Below are 14302 nucleotides of genomic sequence, written 5' to 3' on the forward strand. Positions count from 1 at the left end.
ATGAAAATTGCTGTTTTTTAATATTTTTTTTTTTATATTGACCAAGTTAAATATGCTATTGAATGTGTATCTTTTGATATTATTCCAATTTGTTTTATTTTGCAGCAGAGCAAGCAACGGCAAACATACAGATGTTAATGAGCAGCAGTTGGATGTTTTGCATTAAATTATTAGTTCCACCAGACGAGTCAGAGAAAGCTTGTAGTCTAACAGCCCCTGGCCGTGAGCTGCCTAGCCTCCAGTTTTTGTCACACTGGTGCATATTCTTTGATACAACTGCACCAAGACGGATCTGTGTGTGTGTGTGTGTCTGATGCAGTTTGTTGAAATGAAATGCACTGTGCACAACACAGTGTTTGGTCCAACAGAAATCTGTCTGTATGTTATTCAAATGTGGATGTAGGTCATCAATAAATCATAAATTGATACGTGACAAAAGTATGGTGTAAAATCACAATCAAAGGCTGATAATAGATTGGCGCACAGCCTTCATCATCAGCATAGACTGACCTACATGAACAAACTAATTAACAGGCACAGACGGGATCAGCATACTTTAGAATAGAATCAGGCCACAACCTTTGTCTAAAAGGCATTTTTAAATGTACAGGTGTAGCTACGCCAGAACCTCAGCTGTCCCACTCGCTCCATGCCGCTTCCTTCTGCCCTCGAACGCCAAAGGCAGACTGTTTCTCCTCGCTGTCAGGTGAGAGAGAGCCGCCTATATGAGCCCCGGATGGGCTTACAGTGCTTATGTTCTTCTTCTGTGGTTTATCTAACAGAAGTGCTTCTCACTGCTTCTTCTGAAGCACATCCGGGGCAGGTCAGAGTTGACTTGTTATGTTGTTGTTAGCTTAGCAGCCTAGCTTGGCATATAGATATGATCTGAAACAACCATAATGAACCGCGATGTGACAGAAAATGTGTTATTTACAGAGCGCATGCACCTTGCCCCGTTTGCGCCCGTTATAGCCTGTTTGAGGATGCTACTCCGAGCTCAAAATCTTCTGTGGATCACTGAATGAAACCAAAGTTATTTGGGTGAGTAAAACATCATATTTTAAGCTGGAAATAAGGACCGTGGTGTAAAAAACCGAAATTCTCCTTTAAGTGACCTCTGTTGTGTGGAGCATCATGTGTTTCTTCAGGGTTTGTTTAACACCAAAACATTTCCCACAGACCAAGCATTTAAATGGTTTCTCTCCTGTGTGGACTACCATGTGTTTCTTAAAGTTTTGTTTATAACAAAAACTTTTACCACAGAACGAGCATTTAAATAGTTTCTCGCCTGTGTGGACTAACATGTGTTCTTTCAAGCTTCCTTCACGACCAAAACTGTTACCACACACTGCACAATTAAATGGCTTCTCTCCTGTGTGGACGTCTCTCATGTGTCTTCTCAAGTTTACTTTATGACCAAAACTGTTACCACAGACTGAGCATGTAAATGGCGTCTCTCCTGTGTGGACTATCATGTGTATCGTCAGGGTTTGTTTATGACCAAAACAGTTACCGCAGACTGAACATTTAAATGGCTTCTCTCCCGTGTGGAGTATCATGTGTCTCTTCAGGTTTCGTTTAAGACCAAAACATTTCCCACAGACCGAGCATTTAAATAGTTTCTCTCCTGTGTGGACTACCATGTGTTCTTTCAAGGTTCCTCCATGACTAAAACTGTTACCACAGACTGAGCATTTAAATACTTTATCTCTTGTGTGGACTATCATGTGTTTTTTCAAGTGTCCTTTCTGACCAAAGCTGTTGCCACAGACTGCACAATTAAATGGCTTCTTTCCTGCATGGACTATCATGTGTCTTCTCAAGTTTACTTTACGACCAAATATTTTACCACAAACTGAGCAATTAAATTGATTATCTTCTGTGTGGGCTCCCATGTGTCTGGTCAAGTTTCTGTTACAACTGTCTTCAGTCTCAGAGGATTCTGAAGTCTTGCCAGCACTGGCTGGTTCTGATGCTCCACAGTCCTCTCCATCAGCTTCTGTTTCCATCTGTTCAGTTGCGCTGCTGACTAGAGGCTCTGACGTTCTCTTCTCCTCAGTTTGGCTTTGATGACGCTGTGAGGACTGAGGGTTCTCTTCATCATCTTCACTCTTCACAGGAACAGGAGTGAGTCGGAACCTGGTGATATCAGCCTCCTCCAGCCCTTGACTGCTCCAGGGTTCCTCCTGTTCCTTTTTAATGTGTGGGGGCTCTGGGTCCTCCTGAAACTCCTCTCCCTCATGACTGATCCAGAATTCCTCCTGTTCCTCTTTCATGTGTGGGGGCTCTGGATCCTCCTGTTCCAGACTGGGGCTCCACTCCTGCAGCTCAGGGGGAACTTCTTTACTGACCAACAGCTGCTGTAAGTCTGGAGGTATGGCTACTCTGTCTAACAGCACAATTGGATTTAAAACAGTGTTCCGCAGCTTTCGTTGTTGCATGTTCTTTTTGGAACGAGACGATTCTAGAGTGATATCAGACTGAATAGTTACCTCGTTACACTCCATTTCCTTCTTCAGAAGCAGTCAACTCAGTGGAGTGGGAAGATCTGAAGGTCTGGACTCAGGCAAAGAAGCTTCCTCCTCGTACTCTGCTATCGTCTTTCAAACAGCCCAAATATCTCTTCAACAGCCGCAGTTAGCTAGTTCACCAACACTGTCAGGTTTTTGGAAATTAGACATTTCCATGTCACATAGGCTATGTGACACAACAACTTACGTTTTACTGACAAACGTTGTTCTTCAAAGCTCCAATAAACGTTAGCTCCATTAGCTTCACAGCTAACTAAACCATTCATCTGAGTCCAGGAGAGGAGCTTCTTCTTCCTCTCTCAGTGCTGAACGGAGCCTCGTATCCAGTTTATATATTAGTGATAATATCATCCATACATACAGAGTCTTCTGTTGGTCAAATACAATTGTAAACTACACTTTACACTAATGAAAGGGGGTAAATCAGTAAAGTAGACCTCCGCTCACTGGCCGCCATCTTGCCCGACGTCACCGGTCCGTCCTGAAGCAGGCGCGGCGAAATGAGTTCGGGGCGTGGTTTCATCTTTCTCTGTGTGTGTGTGCTATGGGGTGTGTGTGTGTGTGTGTGTGTGTGTGTGTGTGTGTGTGTGTGTGTGTGTGTGTGTGTGTGTGTGTGTGTGTGTGTGTGTGTGTGTGTGTGTGTGTGTGTGTGTGTGTGTGTGTGTGTGTGTGTGTGTGTGTGTGTGTGTGTGTGTGTGTGTGTGTGTGTGTGTGTGTGTGTGTGTGTGTGTGTGTGTGTGTGTGTGTGTATGTGTGTGTGTGTGTGTGTGTGTGTGTGTGTGTGTGCGTGTGTGCGCGTGAGAGTGTGTGTGAGAGAGAGAGAAGCCATCAACAGAAGCCTTTGTTTTGAAAATAATGTACCGGAAGTAGCTCCGCTGTAGGCTGCCTTTCAGTTAGCTTGACAGTTGTCAGCAGCTTCATCATCTCAACACAACACAACAGACCGACACACACACACACACACACACACACACACACACACTCTGACTGACACAATGGGGCTGTGATGTGAAAGCTTGGAGAATCCTCCTGTGGACAGCGCTGACCTGGATGGATTTCATGATGATGAAGAAGAAGAAGTTTAAGTTTAAGGTGGACTTTGAGCTGGACGAGCTGTCCTCGGTGCCCTTCGTGAACGGGGTGCTCTTCTGCAAAGTGCGGCTGCTGGACGGCGGCTTCTCCGAGGAGTCGTCTCGGTGAGGACGCTGCTTCTCATTCAATAATTGCTAGCAGGCTAACTCTGCTAGCTAGCTCAGTAGCTTTAGCCTAGCCTCCTGTGTTTCTAGCTATGGTTTCTAAGTATCTACTGTCAGTCGTAATGTGGATTGTGTGTGTGCTCATGTCCAAGCTTCACGTCGTATCAGATGATAGCCCCTTTCGGGGGTTTGTGTAACTGAAGGGGCTAAGCAGATGATAGCCAGATGATACTATGCTAATTATTATTAATGCATTGAGAGCTGTAGGTAGATGTAGGCGATGTGATATGTGCAGTGCTAGTTAACTGGAGAAAACGACAACAATAGCCCAACGTAACAAGCTTTATAGCAACGGTGGACTGTAATATTGAATATCGTTAACGTTACAGTTTAGTTTGCATGTAACGTTATTCCTGTTCAAGGCGAAACGTCTGCATTTCACCAGCTAACTTCACATTTAACTCTAGGTTTCTTGTGGCCTAATGTTCAAAAAGCTTGTGGAATAGATGTTTTGTGCCTGCCTGTAGAATCCAGCTGACATAACTGGTTAGTGTTACTATAATCAATAGTTACTATCTATCTCATAGCTACTTCCTCATGGTCAGGTGGCAGTCATCTGCAGGGCTGTCACACCTGGCTGGTAGGTGGTAAAGTTAATGGAAGGTCTGGAGACTCATTTGAGGAGTCAACATTTTTACTGATTAAATCCTTGATTTGAAACCCAGCCTGAAGTCATAATGCAAGGACAGCACAAGAACAAATTGTCCTTTGGGAATAAATAGTTTTACTGAATTGACATAGAACAGTACACAATATTTTGTATCTTGTAGTTGAAATGTTCTGTGTAGCTCTATAGCGCCATTTCACAGCAACCGTTTTGAAGTGGTAAGGCAGGTGTAACCAAGAACATTAATGAGGGTCCTGGCACTGGAACACCTAAATGGAATGGAACCATCATTAATGCTATTAATTACACCTGCTTTACTTCTTGCTTACCACCTCAAAACGGTTACTGTGTGAAATGGGTCCATGGGCCATTTTCACAGCAACCCTTTTGAGGTGGTAAAGCAGGAAGTAAATCAGGCATAACCAATAAGATTAACGAAGGACCTGGCACTGGAGCACCTAAATGGAATGGAACCATCATTCATGGTATTGGTTACACCCTGCTTGCTTTACCACCTTAAAACGGTTGCTGTGAAATGGGTCTATAGAGCATGACACTAACACACGGTCGGGGTTAAATGTATTAACTTGTAGTACTGTTAGGTGCGTCCACTGATGGCTCATGTAACTCAAGGAAGCCGCAAGGTGAGCTGTCAAAAAGGTTAAAGTGGAGCCATTAAAGCTGATTAATTTGGCTGCGGCTGGTATTTTATGTTACTGCATCAGACACTGTTGGAAATGACTCATCATTACAATCAACTTGGCTGGAAATTGTGGCTTGTTAATTTGTGGAATGTTCTTCCTGCCCCTCAATGCTTCTCCTTATATGTATTAGTAGTAGACGATTCGTGAGGAATGACTTGGATTTAAACTGTATTATTCACTTTATTTCACTTTTCTTTAAGCAGAGGAGATATGAGCACAGTCTTGTGAAAAACGTTATGAGGGATATCAAATAATATGCTGGGGAAAAAGTGATCTGAAGCTGCATTTCAACCGACTATTTATATTAGCTGCATGAGAAACAAACATCCCTTCCAACAACGGCTTGTCTGTGTGAGTCATGGGGATCATTCTTTCTGCGCCAGGAATACTGGAGTCAGCTAGCTTCAAAATGAGCCAGCATTTAGCTTCTAATGACCCAGCATTTAAGAGTCTGTGGCCTTGTGTGGGACATCCTTCCACGGGGCACACAATGGGAAATGCATTGTCTTTGAGCGAGACTGTGAATGTGAGGATTTATATGAGGATTTAGGGCCGATGTTATTGACATGAGTTGGACTGTAAATTTGCTGTGGACCCAAGACAGGTTGTAACCCTCCAATGTCTACAGAGTCGACCTTTTTCTGTTCCAGAAGAAACCAAAAATGTAGTCAGTATTAGCCCAGTCTCACCCGGGGATCCACACACGGCAGTGCATTGTCAATGCTGTTACTCTTGTTGTCACGTTGGGGACCTAGCTATTGTCAATGCTGTTATTCTTGAGCTGTTTTCACACATACAGACAGGGAAACCTAACAAACGCTAACCAGTCTTTGAACTGAAATCTTTGAAGAAGTTGGGATCCCTGTCTGAGAGAAATAGCCTGGCTGGTTCGATGTTTATCCGTTCACCTGCGTCGCGTTGAAGCACTTTTTACAGACTGGCTTCGTTTGATGTGTCCAGGGGCTTGCCTTCGCTGTCGGTAACGTAAGCAAAATACTTCCACATTTCGCTTCGTGCATCTGCTTTCTCTACAAGCGTTGGGCGGCTTCAGACTAGAACAAGCCGCTGCCATTTTCGCTGTGTCTGTCCTGTGTGTCGGGCTGCTGCAGAGGACTGAAGGACTGGCCAGAGAGCGAGCAGAGAGGGAAGGGGGGGAAATTGGCACGCCATGAAGCAGACATACAGCTCTTGTGACAAGCTCCGAACTGGTGAAATGTCCACGATGATGGGGTCGCGCTTATACCGGAAAACAACTTTCACACACATGAAGGCATTACACCGCTTTCTGGTCATTTCCCGGTATAAAGCGCATGTGTGAAAACGGCTTTGTTGTCACGTTGGGGACCTAGCTATTGTCAATGCTGTTACTCTTGTTGTCACGTTGGGACCTAGCTATTGTCAATGCTGTTACTCTCGTTGTCACGTTGGGACCTAGCTATTGTCAATGCTGTTACTCTTGTTGTCACGTTGGGACCTAGCTATTGTCAATGCTGTTACTCTCGTTGTCACGTTGGGACCTAGCTATTGTCAATGCTGTTACTCTTGTTGTCACGTTGGGACCTAGCTATTGTCAATGCTGTTACTCTTGTTGTCACGTTGGGACCTAGCTATTGTCAATGCTGTTACTCTTGTTGTCACGTTGGGGACCTAGCTATTGTCAATGCTGTTACTCTCGTTGTCACGTTGGGACCTAGCTAAGCTAGCAGAGATGCTCCTCTGTGACTCGGATGCACCAGCACCATGCTATCGGAGGCTTTCAAATGAAATACCGGCGTCGGGCCAAAACAAACATTTGTTTTACGATATACGATATGACAGGCAAATAAATGGATAAAGTACTTTAATTATGTCCAAATGATCTATGCATGTTTGACATGACCTAAGTCGAAGTATTTCTCTTATTTTGCCCAGTGAATGTTTCCATTTTGAAAAGCATTGTATTTATGTCTGCATCTGCCAGTGGGCCATCACAATAAAAGTAGGCATAATAATAATAATAATGATAATGTGTTAACTCCACCACAGGAGAGACTTGATGTTCTCTGGAATTAGGTGGGATTTGTGCATAAGCTTTATACTATATCAGCATCTGCAGTCAGACAAAAAAGTTGTACAATATTGACATATCGGATATTGTTAAAAAAACAACAGCAGCAACAACAACGATATTGTGTATATCTGTAAGCCATTTTGGGTTATTCTAACTGACATCCTCCTAGATTACAAAGGGAAAGCATTGGGTGTTGGAACAAGGCTGTATTATGGATGGTTTCTCCCTGATTGTTTAACAAGCTCTTTTTGTTCTCGAAAGAGCAGTCCATATAACTCAGCTGAATCAAAATGTCCTGTGTCTGCACATGTCCAGCTGTGAGCAGCCACCACAGCTAGCTAAATGCTAAATGACATTAACGGAATTCCTGGCAGCTTCTTTTCATCACGAGACCTACATGATCAACTTAGCCTGCTTCTGAGTCTAATCAAAACATCCTAGGCTACTCTGTCTACCAGACATGGGGACCGTCCCAAAACAGTGTGTGTCAGATACTAGGTTGTATCTGTTTCAAATTTTGCAATGAGATGATCAAAGAAAGGGTTTGTTAACCAGTGGAACGCTGTGTTTTGGGTTCGTTCCAGCCTATTAGGTAGAGGTGGAAACAATGGCCACGAGTCTTGGCTTAATGCTTGCCATGAAAATTTATTTATTTTTCTACAGCAGTTTGATTGGTTTGGCCGTAAACCAGATAATTGCCTCTGACACATCCCATTCTGATTCATCCCCATTCTGAGATGAGGGGAAGTGCGGTGGGCTGTTCTTTGACTTTATATTCTTTTGACGTGGCTTTTTTGTTTAATCCAGACTGGCTCATTGTTTCTGCCGGAGACAAATTCTCTTTGTTACTTTTTTATTATTATTATTGTTTTTTAAACAAAGCAACATTTATTGGCTGAATTCTGAACTCTGACCTTTTCCTTGCTGATTGCTAAGACAAGGGAAAACCATCATGTCAGATCCAGGTCCGATAGAGTAAGGAATTGTTTTGCGTCACAAAAGGATTTTGACCGCCACAACAAGATGTTGACCAAATTTTTTTTTTTTTTTTTTTTTTTTTACAGTGTACCTGAACGCAACATGCAAGATACCCGCTGAATAAGTGTCCAAATGTTCATGTCATTCTGGCCAATACTCACACTTCTGTTATAGCATTTCAGTCTGGAATAGGGATGTTCATTTTGAAAATTTTCCAAAATCGATAATCGGTGAGAATTAACGATCAATTATCGATTATCGATTTTATTAATACTTAGAAAATTTTCAATTTTTTCAATTTTTTCAATTTTTTCAATTTTTTTTTTTTAACAAAATGAATGCCTATGGCAGAAAATACGAAAGACAACGTGTTCTCCTCAATGAACTCTTTATTTCAATGTGTCTCCTCTCCAACACTGCTGTCCCCGGCGCATGCCGGTGTGAATTTCTCATGTTTAAAACAGTTTTGTTGGCACAAAGGCCCGTGCCCAGCCAGAAAACTAGAGACTATATGAAGCTCCACCTCACGTTAGTCGGCTGTGCAATGGAGTGGGGCGAGGAGGAACGATTTCCACCCAAACCTAGTCCAAAAAAAAAAAAAAAAAAAAAAAATTTTTTTTTTTTTTTTTTTTTTTAATAATTAAAAAATCGATCCAAATGCCACAGGATCGATTCCAATCCTTAACGATCGATTATCGATTTTCGATAATTGATGAACATCCCTAGTCTGGAATATGGAATATCTTTCAATAATCTATGATTTAGCTGCTAAATTGTCAAATACCGCCATCTGCTCGCTACCCAGGCACTTATGTATGTACTTAACCTAACTAACTTAACCTAACTAACTATCCGGTGTGCACAACATTGTCAGCCTAAACTCCGGCTGACACCCCAAAAACCTACAATGCGCTACAGAAAAATGTATATTGTTTGTTTATTAACTGGCCCCTCGCCTTCTATCATTTCACGAAAGTGGCCCCCGGGCAAAGCAAGTTGAGTATCCGTGACCTATAGGGAGAAATTTAGTTTGTCATTGTAAACCCACAGCACAGTAATGATGACATGTTCTTCATAGATCTAGCCTTTTAATTTTGCTCTTTAGTGCTTTCTCAGAGTACACCAAATTCATGCATTTTACTTTAAAACCACAAATACTCTAATCCTGTGGGAAACACCGAGGCTAATAGTGTCTGGATCATGTTAGCTGAAGTCTATGGAGTTCTCACTGCACAAGTCCAAAACGAGATCATCCCAATCAGCAGATAACAGCTGATCGCACCACGCTCTTTCACGCATGTGGATTGTGAACAGTTGGGACTCGTTTAGTGGGTTTATAATGTATACAGATAATCCTTTTCAAGCCTGCTGCTGGTACTGTAATAAGCATAGCCAGAAAAGTGCATGACTGAGAGTATTTTGTGAGTGCGTATGTTTATGCATCCTCCCTTGAAGTGCAGAGTGCAGCAGCTGCTTTTGAAACAGAGAGCAGCTGTACTTTAACAAGCTATCCTCCTCCTGACCCATCCAGAGAGTTGAGAGAGAGAGAGAGAGAGACAAACCAAAGCAGCCTCGCTCTGTTGTTCGTGCTCCTGTTTCTGCTTAAAACCAGGCTCACTCGCTCGCTCGCTCACACCCCACTAAGAGGATTCTGCCGTGCTGAAAAGTAATCGAGTCAAACACACAGACATACACAAACACGCGCGCGCACACACACACACGCACACGCACACACACACTGTGTTCAGCTGGCTGGCTGGGGGGGGGTTTCCTCTCACTCTGATAATAATATGAACTCCAGGATGATGTCAGGGTTTGTGAATTTGGTCACACATCTGCTGCCTTCTTCTCCTTGGTGATGAAGCAGGCCTGCCCTGCACAACACAACACAACACAGGCCTCTGTATTAGCACCCTATGTGTGTAACATAGTCCTAACAAGGCCTATTAACACCCTGTATCCAGTCTCATCATGTCATTCACATTTACAAGGGTAGGTTATTATTATTACACATTTACAACGTGCATTTCTGTCTGTCTCATTCTGTCTCAATCTGTTCGTCTCAGGTTCAGGTTACTTTATTTTAAGTTTAAAGGTATACTATGCAACTGTTTTGTAAAAAAAAACATGATAGTCTTATACAAAAGTGTCCCCTCAAAACCATCACTTCTGGCCTTTTATCGTGTGGTAGTAGTGGGTTTATGTAGAGGGAGACGCTGCCCCCTGTGTGTATCTCCGTGGTTGGACATTGTTTCCCTGTGTTTATGTGGTCGAGCGAGGCTGTGTATGTGGTAGGGATGCAGCGGTATACCGTTTGAAGGTATAGCGCGGTTCCAAAACGTTACGGTATCAAAACCACTACTAAGATTTGCCGTCGGTCATACCTTCCCCACGGTATCAGCTGTTTACCCAAAACAACGTTCCCAGGTCGCTCGCAGAGTGCAGCTTACGCGGCCTCCTCCCCCTGGCTGCATCATGCCTACCTAGACTAGAGCACAGTAGAGAGGAGCTGTCCCTGACTGTGTTTACAACCGTGTGTGTGTGTGTGTGTGTGTGTGTGTGTGTGTGTGTGTGTGATAATGGCTGAAGCAGGAGAACACAAGGACCCCCCTGAACTTTACCCGCCATCTAAAAAGACGACGTCGGCTGTATGGGAATATTTCGGCTATTGTAAAAACACAAAATGGTCCGCAATACGGTGAAATCGTGGTATTTTTGTCCAAGGTTATCATAACGTCAAAAAGTCATACCGCTTCATCCCTAGTATGTGGAGAGAGAGCGAGCGACGGTAAACCGTTAAAACGAAAAATATCGCGATACTGTGCTCCATTGCCCCCTCCCCACCCCACCCGTAGCATTTTACATTGTCATGTGATTTACTGTGATTAAATTGTTTCCTCTGTGTGATGTAAAGCAGGGATGTGATCAGAAAAGTCAGATGTCCATTTTAGAAATCAACGCGAAAGTACTAATCCAACCCAGCCTGTCGGCTTGTGGGTTATGTTGAGGCTTTTGACATGTATGTATTCACCTTATTCACCACGCCCACTTTTTCTCTCTTCCGCGTTCAACGCAAACGTATTTGTTCTTCCGGTTCAGCGCTAATTGCCATCTGTGGCTAATATTAGCCGCTAGTTAGTTATGTTATATGGCAGTAAAATGCCACTGAATGACCAAATTGATATAACTTTTAACCATTTCGAGTAACACTGTTTCCATACGGATCACCAGCGTTAGTTTGTTGTTTATAACGTGGCTATATTCATAACGTTTCTATCTCGGATGCGTTATTTCGAATCGCACATAGGTTACGCCTAGCGCAACCTATGTGGTTTTCAACAGCCTCGACTCCACTAACGTCATCTTTAGAGCACAATATTCCTGGAATGCAAGTTTAACTAAACAGTTACATGTCCTCTGCATTCTACATAAAATTAAGATATTACGGGTTGTTTTATTTTGTATGTTACATACGTATTGGCCAAGATATGTTAGTTTATGGGGGAGTAATTTTGCCACTTTAGGAGGGGAGTGTGCGCGGCCATTTTGCCTGCGGGGTTTTTGGCAAGTCAAAACGGAAATACTATTACGAAATGACGTAATGCGGAAGCGTCCATGTGTGGGCAAAGAATAAGGTGAATAAGAGCAGTTGTACATTGTGAGTGCATCATGGTGTTTGCCTGTGCTGCTGCTGCCTGCTTGTTAAGCCTGACTGTGGACCCTCCTCACAGGGAGCCCGTGCAGGCCAACTGTGTCCGCTGGAGGAAGAGCTTCTCCTTCCCCTGCAAGATGAGTGCCAGCGCAGGCACAGGCGTGCTGGACCCCTGCGTGTGTCGAGTGTCTGTCAGAAAGGTACTGCATGGCTCTGCTTAGCTGCTTAGCTGTTTAGCTTATTACATTTTTAATATGGTCAAAACCTCTATAAGGCCACACGTCAAGAACCAGGACTGTAGCATACGGACATGAACATTTATTTATCTATTTATCCTTTGGAGCTTAATGTAAATCTCAAAGCACGATGGGAAGATGGTGATAACCTTTCTAGCTGGGCGACATTTTTCAATTCAACATGATTGAATTAGATGATGCTACTCTTTTGCAGGAGCTGAAGGGTGGGAAGGCATACGCAAAGGTAATTTCTCAAACTTTTGTTCCCCAGAAACCCCCGCCCCCACCCCACCCCCACCACACACATACATACATACACACACACACACACACACACACACATACATATACACACACACACACACACACACACACACACGCTTTCAGGTAGCCTATATTTACAGTAATCGGTGGTGTTTATGACCTTGTGAGCCCATAGCAAACACATTGCCTACAGGTGGGCTCATTACATCATGTGACACACTGCCTACAGGTGGGCTGGTTACATCATGTGACACACTGCCTACAGGTGGGCTGGTTACATCATGTGACACACTGCCTACAGGTGGGCTCGTTACATCATGTGACACACTGCCTACAGGTGGGCTCGTTACATCATGTGACACACTGCCTACAGGTGGGCTGGTTACATCATGTGACACACTGCCTACAGGTGGGCTGGTTACATCATGTGACACACTGCCTACAGGTGGGCTCGTTACATCATGTGACACACTGCCTACAGGTGGGCTCGTTACATCATGTGACACACTGCCTACAGGTGGGCTCGTTACATCATGTAGGCTCACTTTCCATATTGAAAAGTCATGGTTTCGCGAGCATGCTAAACCTGTTCTTGTGCCCTTTAATAAAGAGATGACTTGACATTTTTCCTCAAAAGTCAAAAGCTCTCTTTAATGATTGCATTAGAGATGTGATTGGAAAGAGGTGTTCATATTTTTCTGTTGAATTGAATGAAGGTTGTCTTGTGTCCAGAGCACTGCCCTTTACACCACGAGGCCATCCAAATAATGATGTGACAAGCAGCAGGTGACCCAGTGCCGTTCTCTCTCCTGTAGCTTGGTTTCACAGAGATAGAAGGTGACCCAGTGTTGTTCTTCTCCTGTAGCTTGGTTTCACAGAGATAGAAGGTGACCCAGTGTTGTTCTTCTCCTGTAGCTTGGTTTCACAGAGATAGAAGGTGACCCAGTGTCGTTCTCTCTCCTGTAGCTTGGTTTCACAGAGATAGAAGGTGACCCTGTGTTGTTGTCTCTCCTGTAGCTTGGTTTCACAGAGATAGAAGGTGACCCAGTGTTGTTCTCTCTCCTGTAGCTTGGTTTCACAGAGATAGAAGGTGACCCTGTGTTGTTGTCTCTCCTGTAGCTTGGTTTCACAGAGATAGAAGGTGGCCCAGTGTTGTTCTCTCTCCTGTAGCTTGGTTTCACAGAGATAGAAGGTGACCCAGTGTTCTCTCTCCTGTAGCTTGGTTTCACAGAGATAGAGGGTGACCCAGTGTTCTCTCTCCTGTAGCTTGGTTTCACAGAGATAGAAGGTGACCCAGTGTTGTTCTTCTCCTGTAGCTTGGTTTCACAGAGATAGAAGGTGACCCAGTGTTGTTCTTCTCCTGTAGCTTGGTTTCACAGAGATAGAAGGTGACCCAGTGTTGTTCTCTCTCCTGTAGCTTGGTTTCACAGAGATAGAAGGTGACCCTGTGTTGTTGTCTCTCCTGTAGCTTGGTTTCACAGAGATAGAAGGTGACCCAGTGTTGTTCTCTCTCCTGTAGCTTGGTTTCACAGAGATAGAAGGTGACCCTGTGTTGTCTCTCCTGTAGCTTGGTTTCACAGAGATAGAAGGTGGCCCAGTGTTGTTCTCTCTCCTGTAGCTTGGTTTCACAGAGATAGAAGGTGACCCAGTGTTCTCTCTCCTGTAGCTTGGTTTCACAGAGATAGAGGGTGACCCAGTGTTCTCTCTCCTGTAGCTTGGTTTCACAGAGATAGAAGGTGACCCAGTGTTCTCTCTCCTGTAGCTTGGTTTCACAGAGATAGAAGGTGACCCAGTGTTGTTCTTCTCCTGTAGCTTGGTTTCACAGAGATAGAAGGTGACCCAGTGTTGTTCTCTCTCCTGTAGCTTGGTTTCACAGAGATAGAAGGTGACCCAGTGTTGTTCTCTCTCCTGTAGCTTGGTTTCACAGAGATAGAAGGTGACCCAGTGTCGTTCTCTCTCCTGTAGCTTGGTTTCACAGAGATAGAACGTGACCCAGTGTTGTTCTTCTCCTGTAGCTTGGTTTC

General features: G+C 43.9%; 1 protein-coding gene across 2 annotated transcripts in view; it reads left to right on the plus strand.

The window, feature by feature from the left end:
- Window positions 1–3581: 3581 nt before the first annotated feature.
- fam102bb (family with sequence similarity 102 member Bb) overlaps window positions 3582–14302 on the plus strand; it is a gene marked incomplete at its 5' end in the record, with an annotated part of 33329 nt that continues 22608 nt past the window's right edge. The window contains 3 exons of one of the 2 annotated variants that reach the window (XM_083647537.1): window positions 3582–3727; window positions 11858–11978; window positions 12229–12258. In XM_083647537.1, coding sequence (XP_083503663.1) covers window positions 3582–3727; window positions 11858–11978; window positions 12229–12258 — 297 coding nt within the window. The remainder of the gene's footprint in view (window positions 3728–11857; window positions 11979–12228; window positions 12259–14302) is intronic. The other variant, XM_083647538.1, reaches the window with a different exon arrangement.

This window comes from Poromitra crassiceps (assembly GCF_964638095.1).
Source record: "Poromitra crassiceps genome assembly, chromosome: 12".
NCBI classification, from domain to species: domain Eukaryota; kingdom Metazoa; phylum Chordata; class Actinopteri; order Beryciformes; family Melamphaidae; genus Poromitra; species Poromitra crassiceps.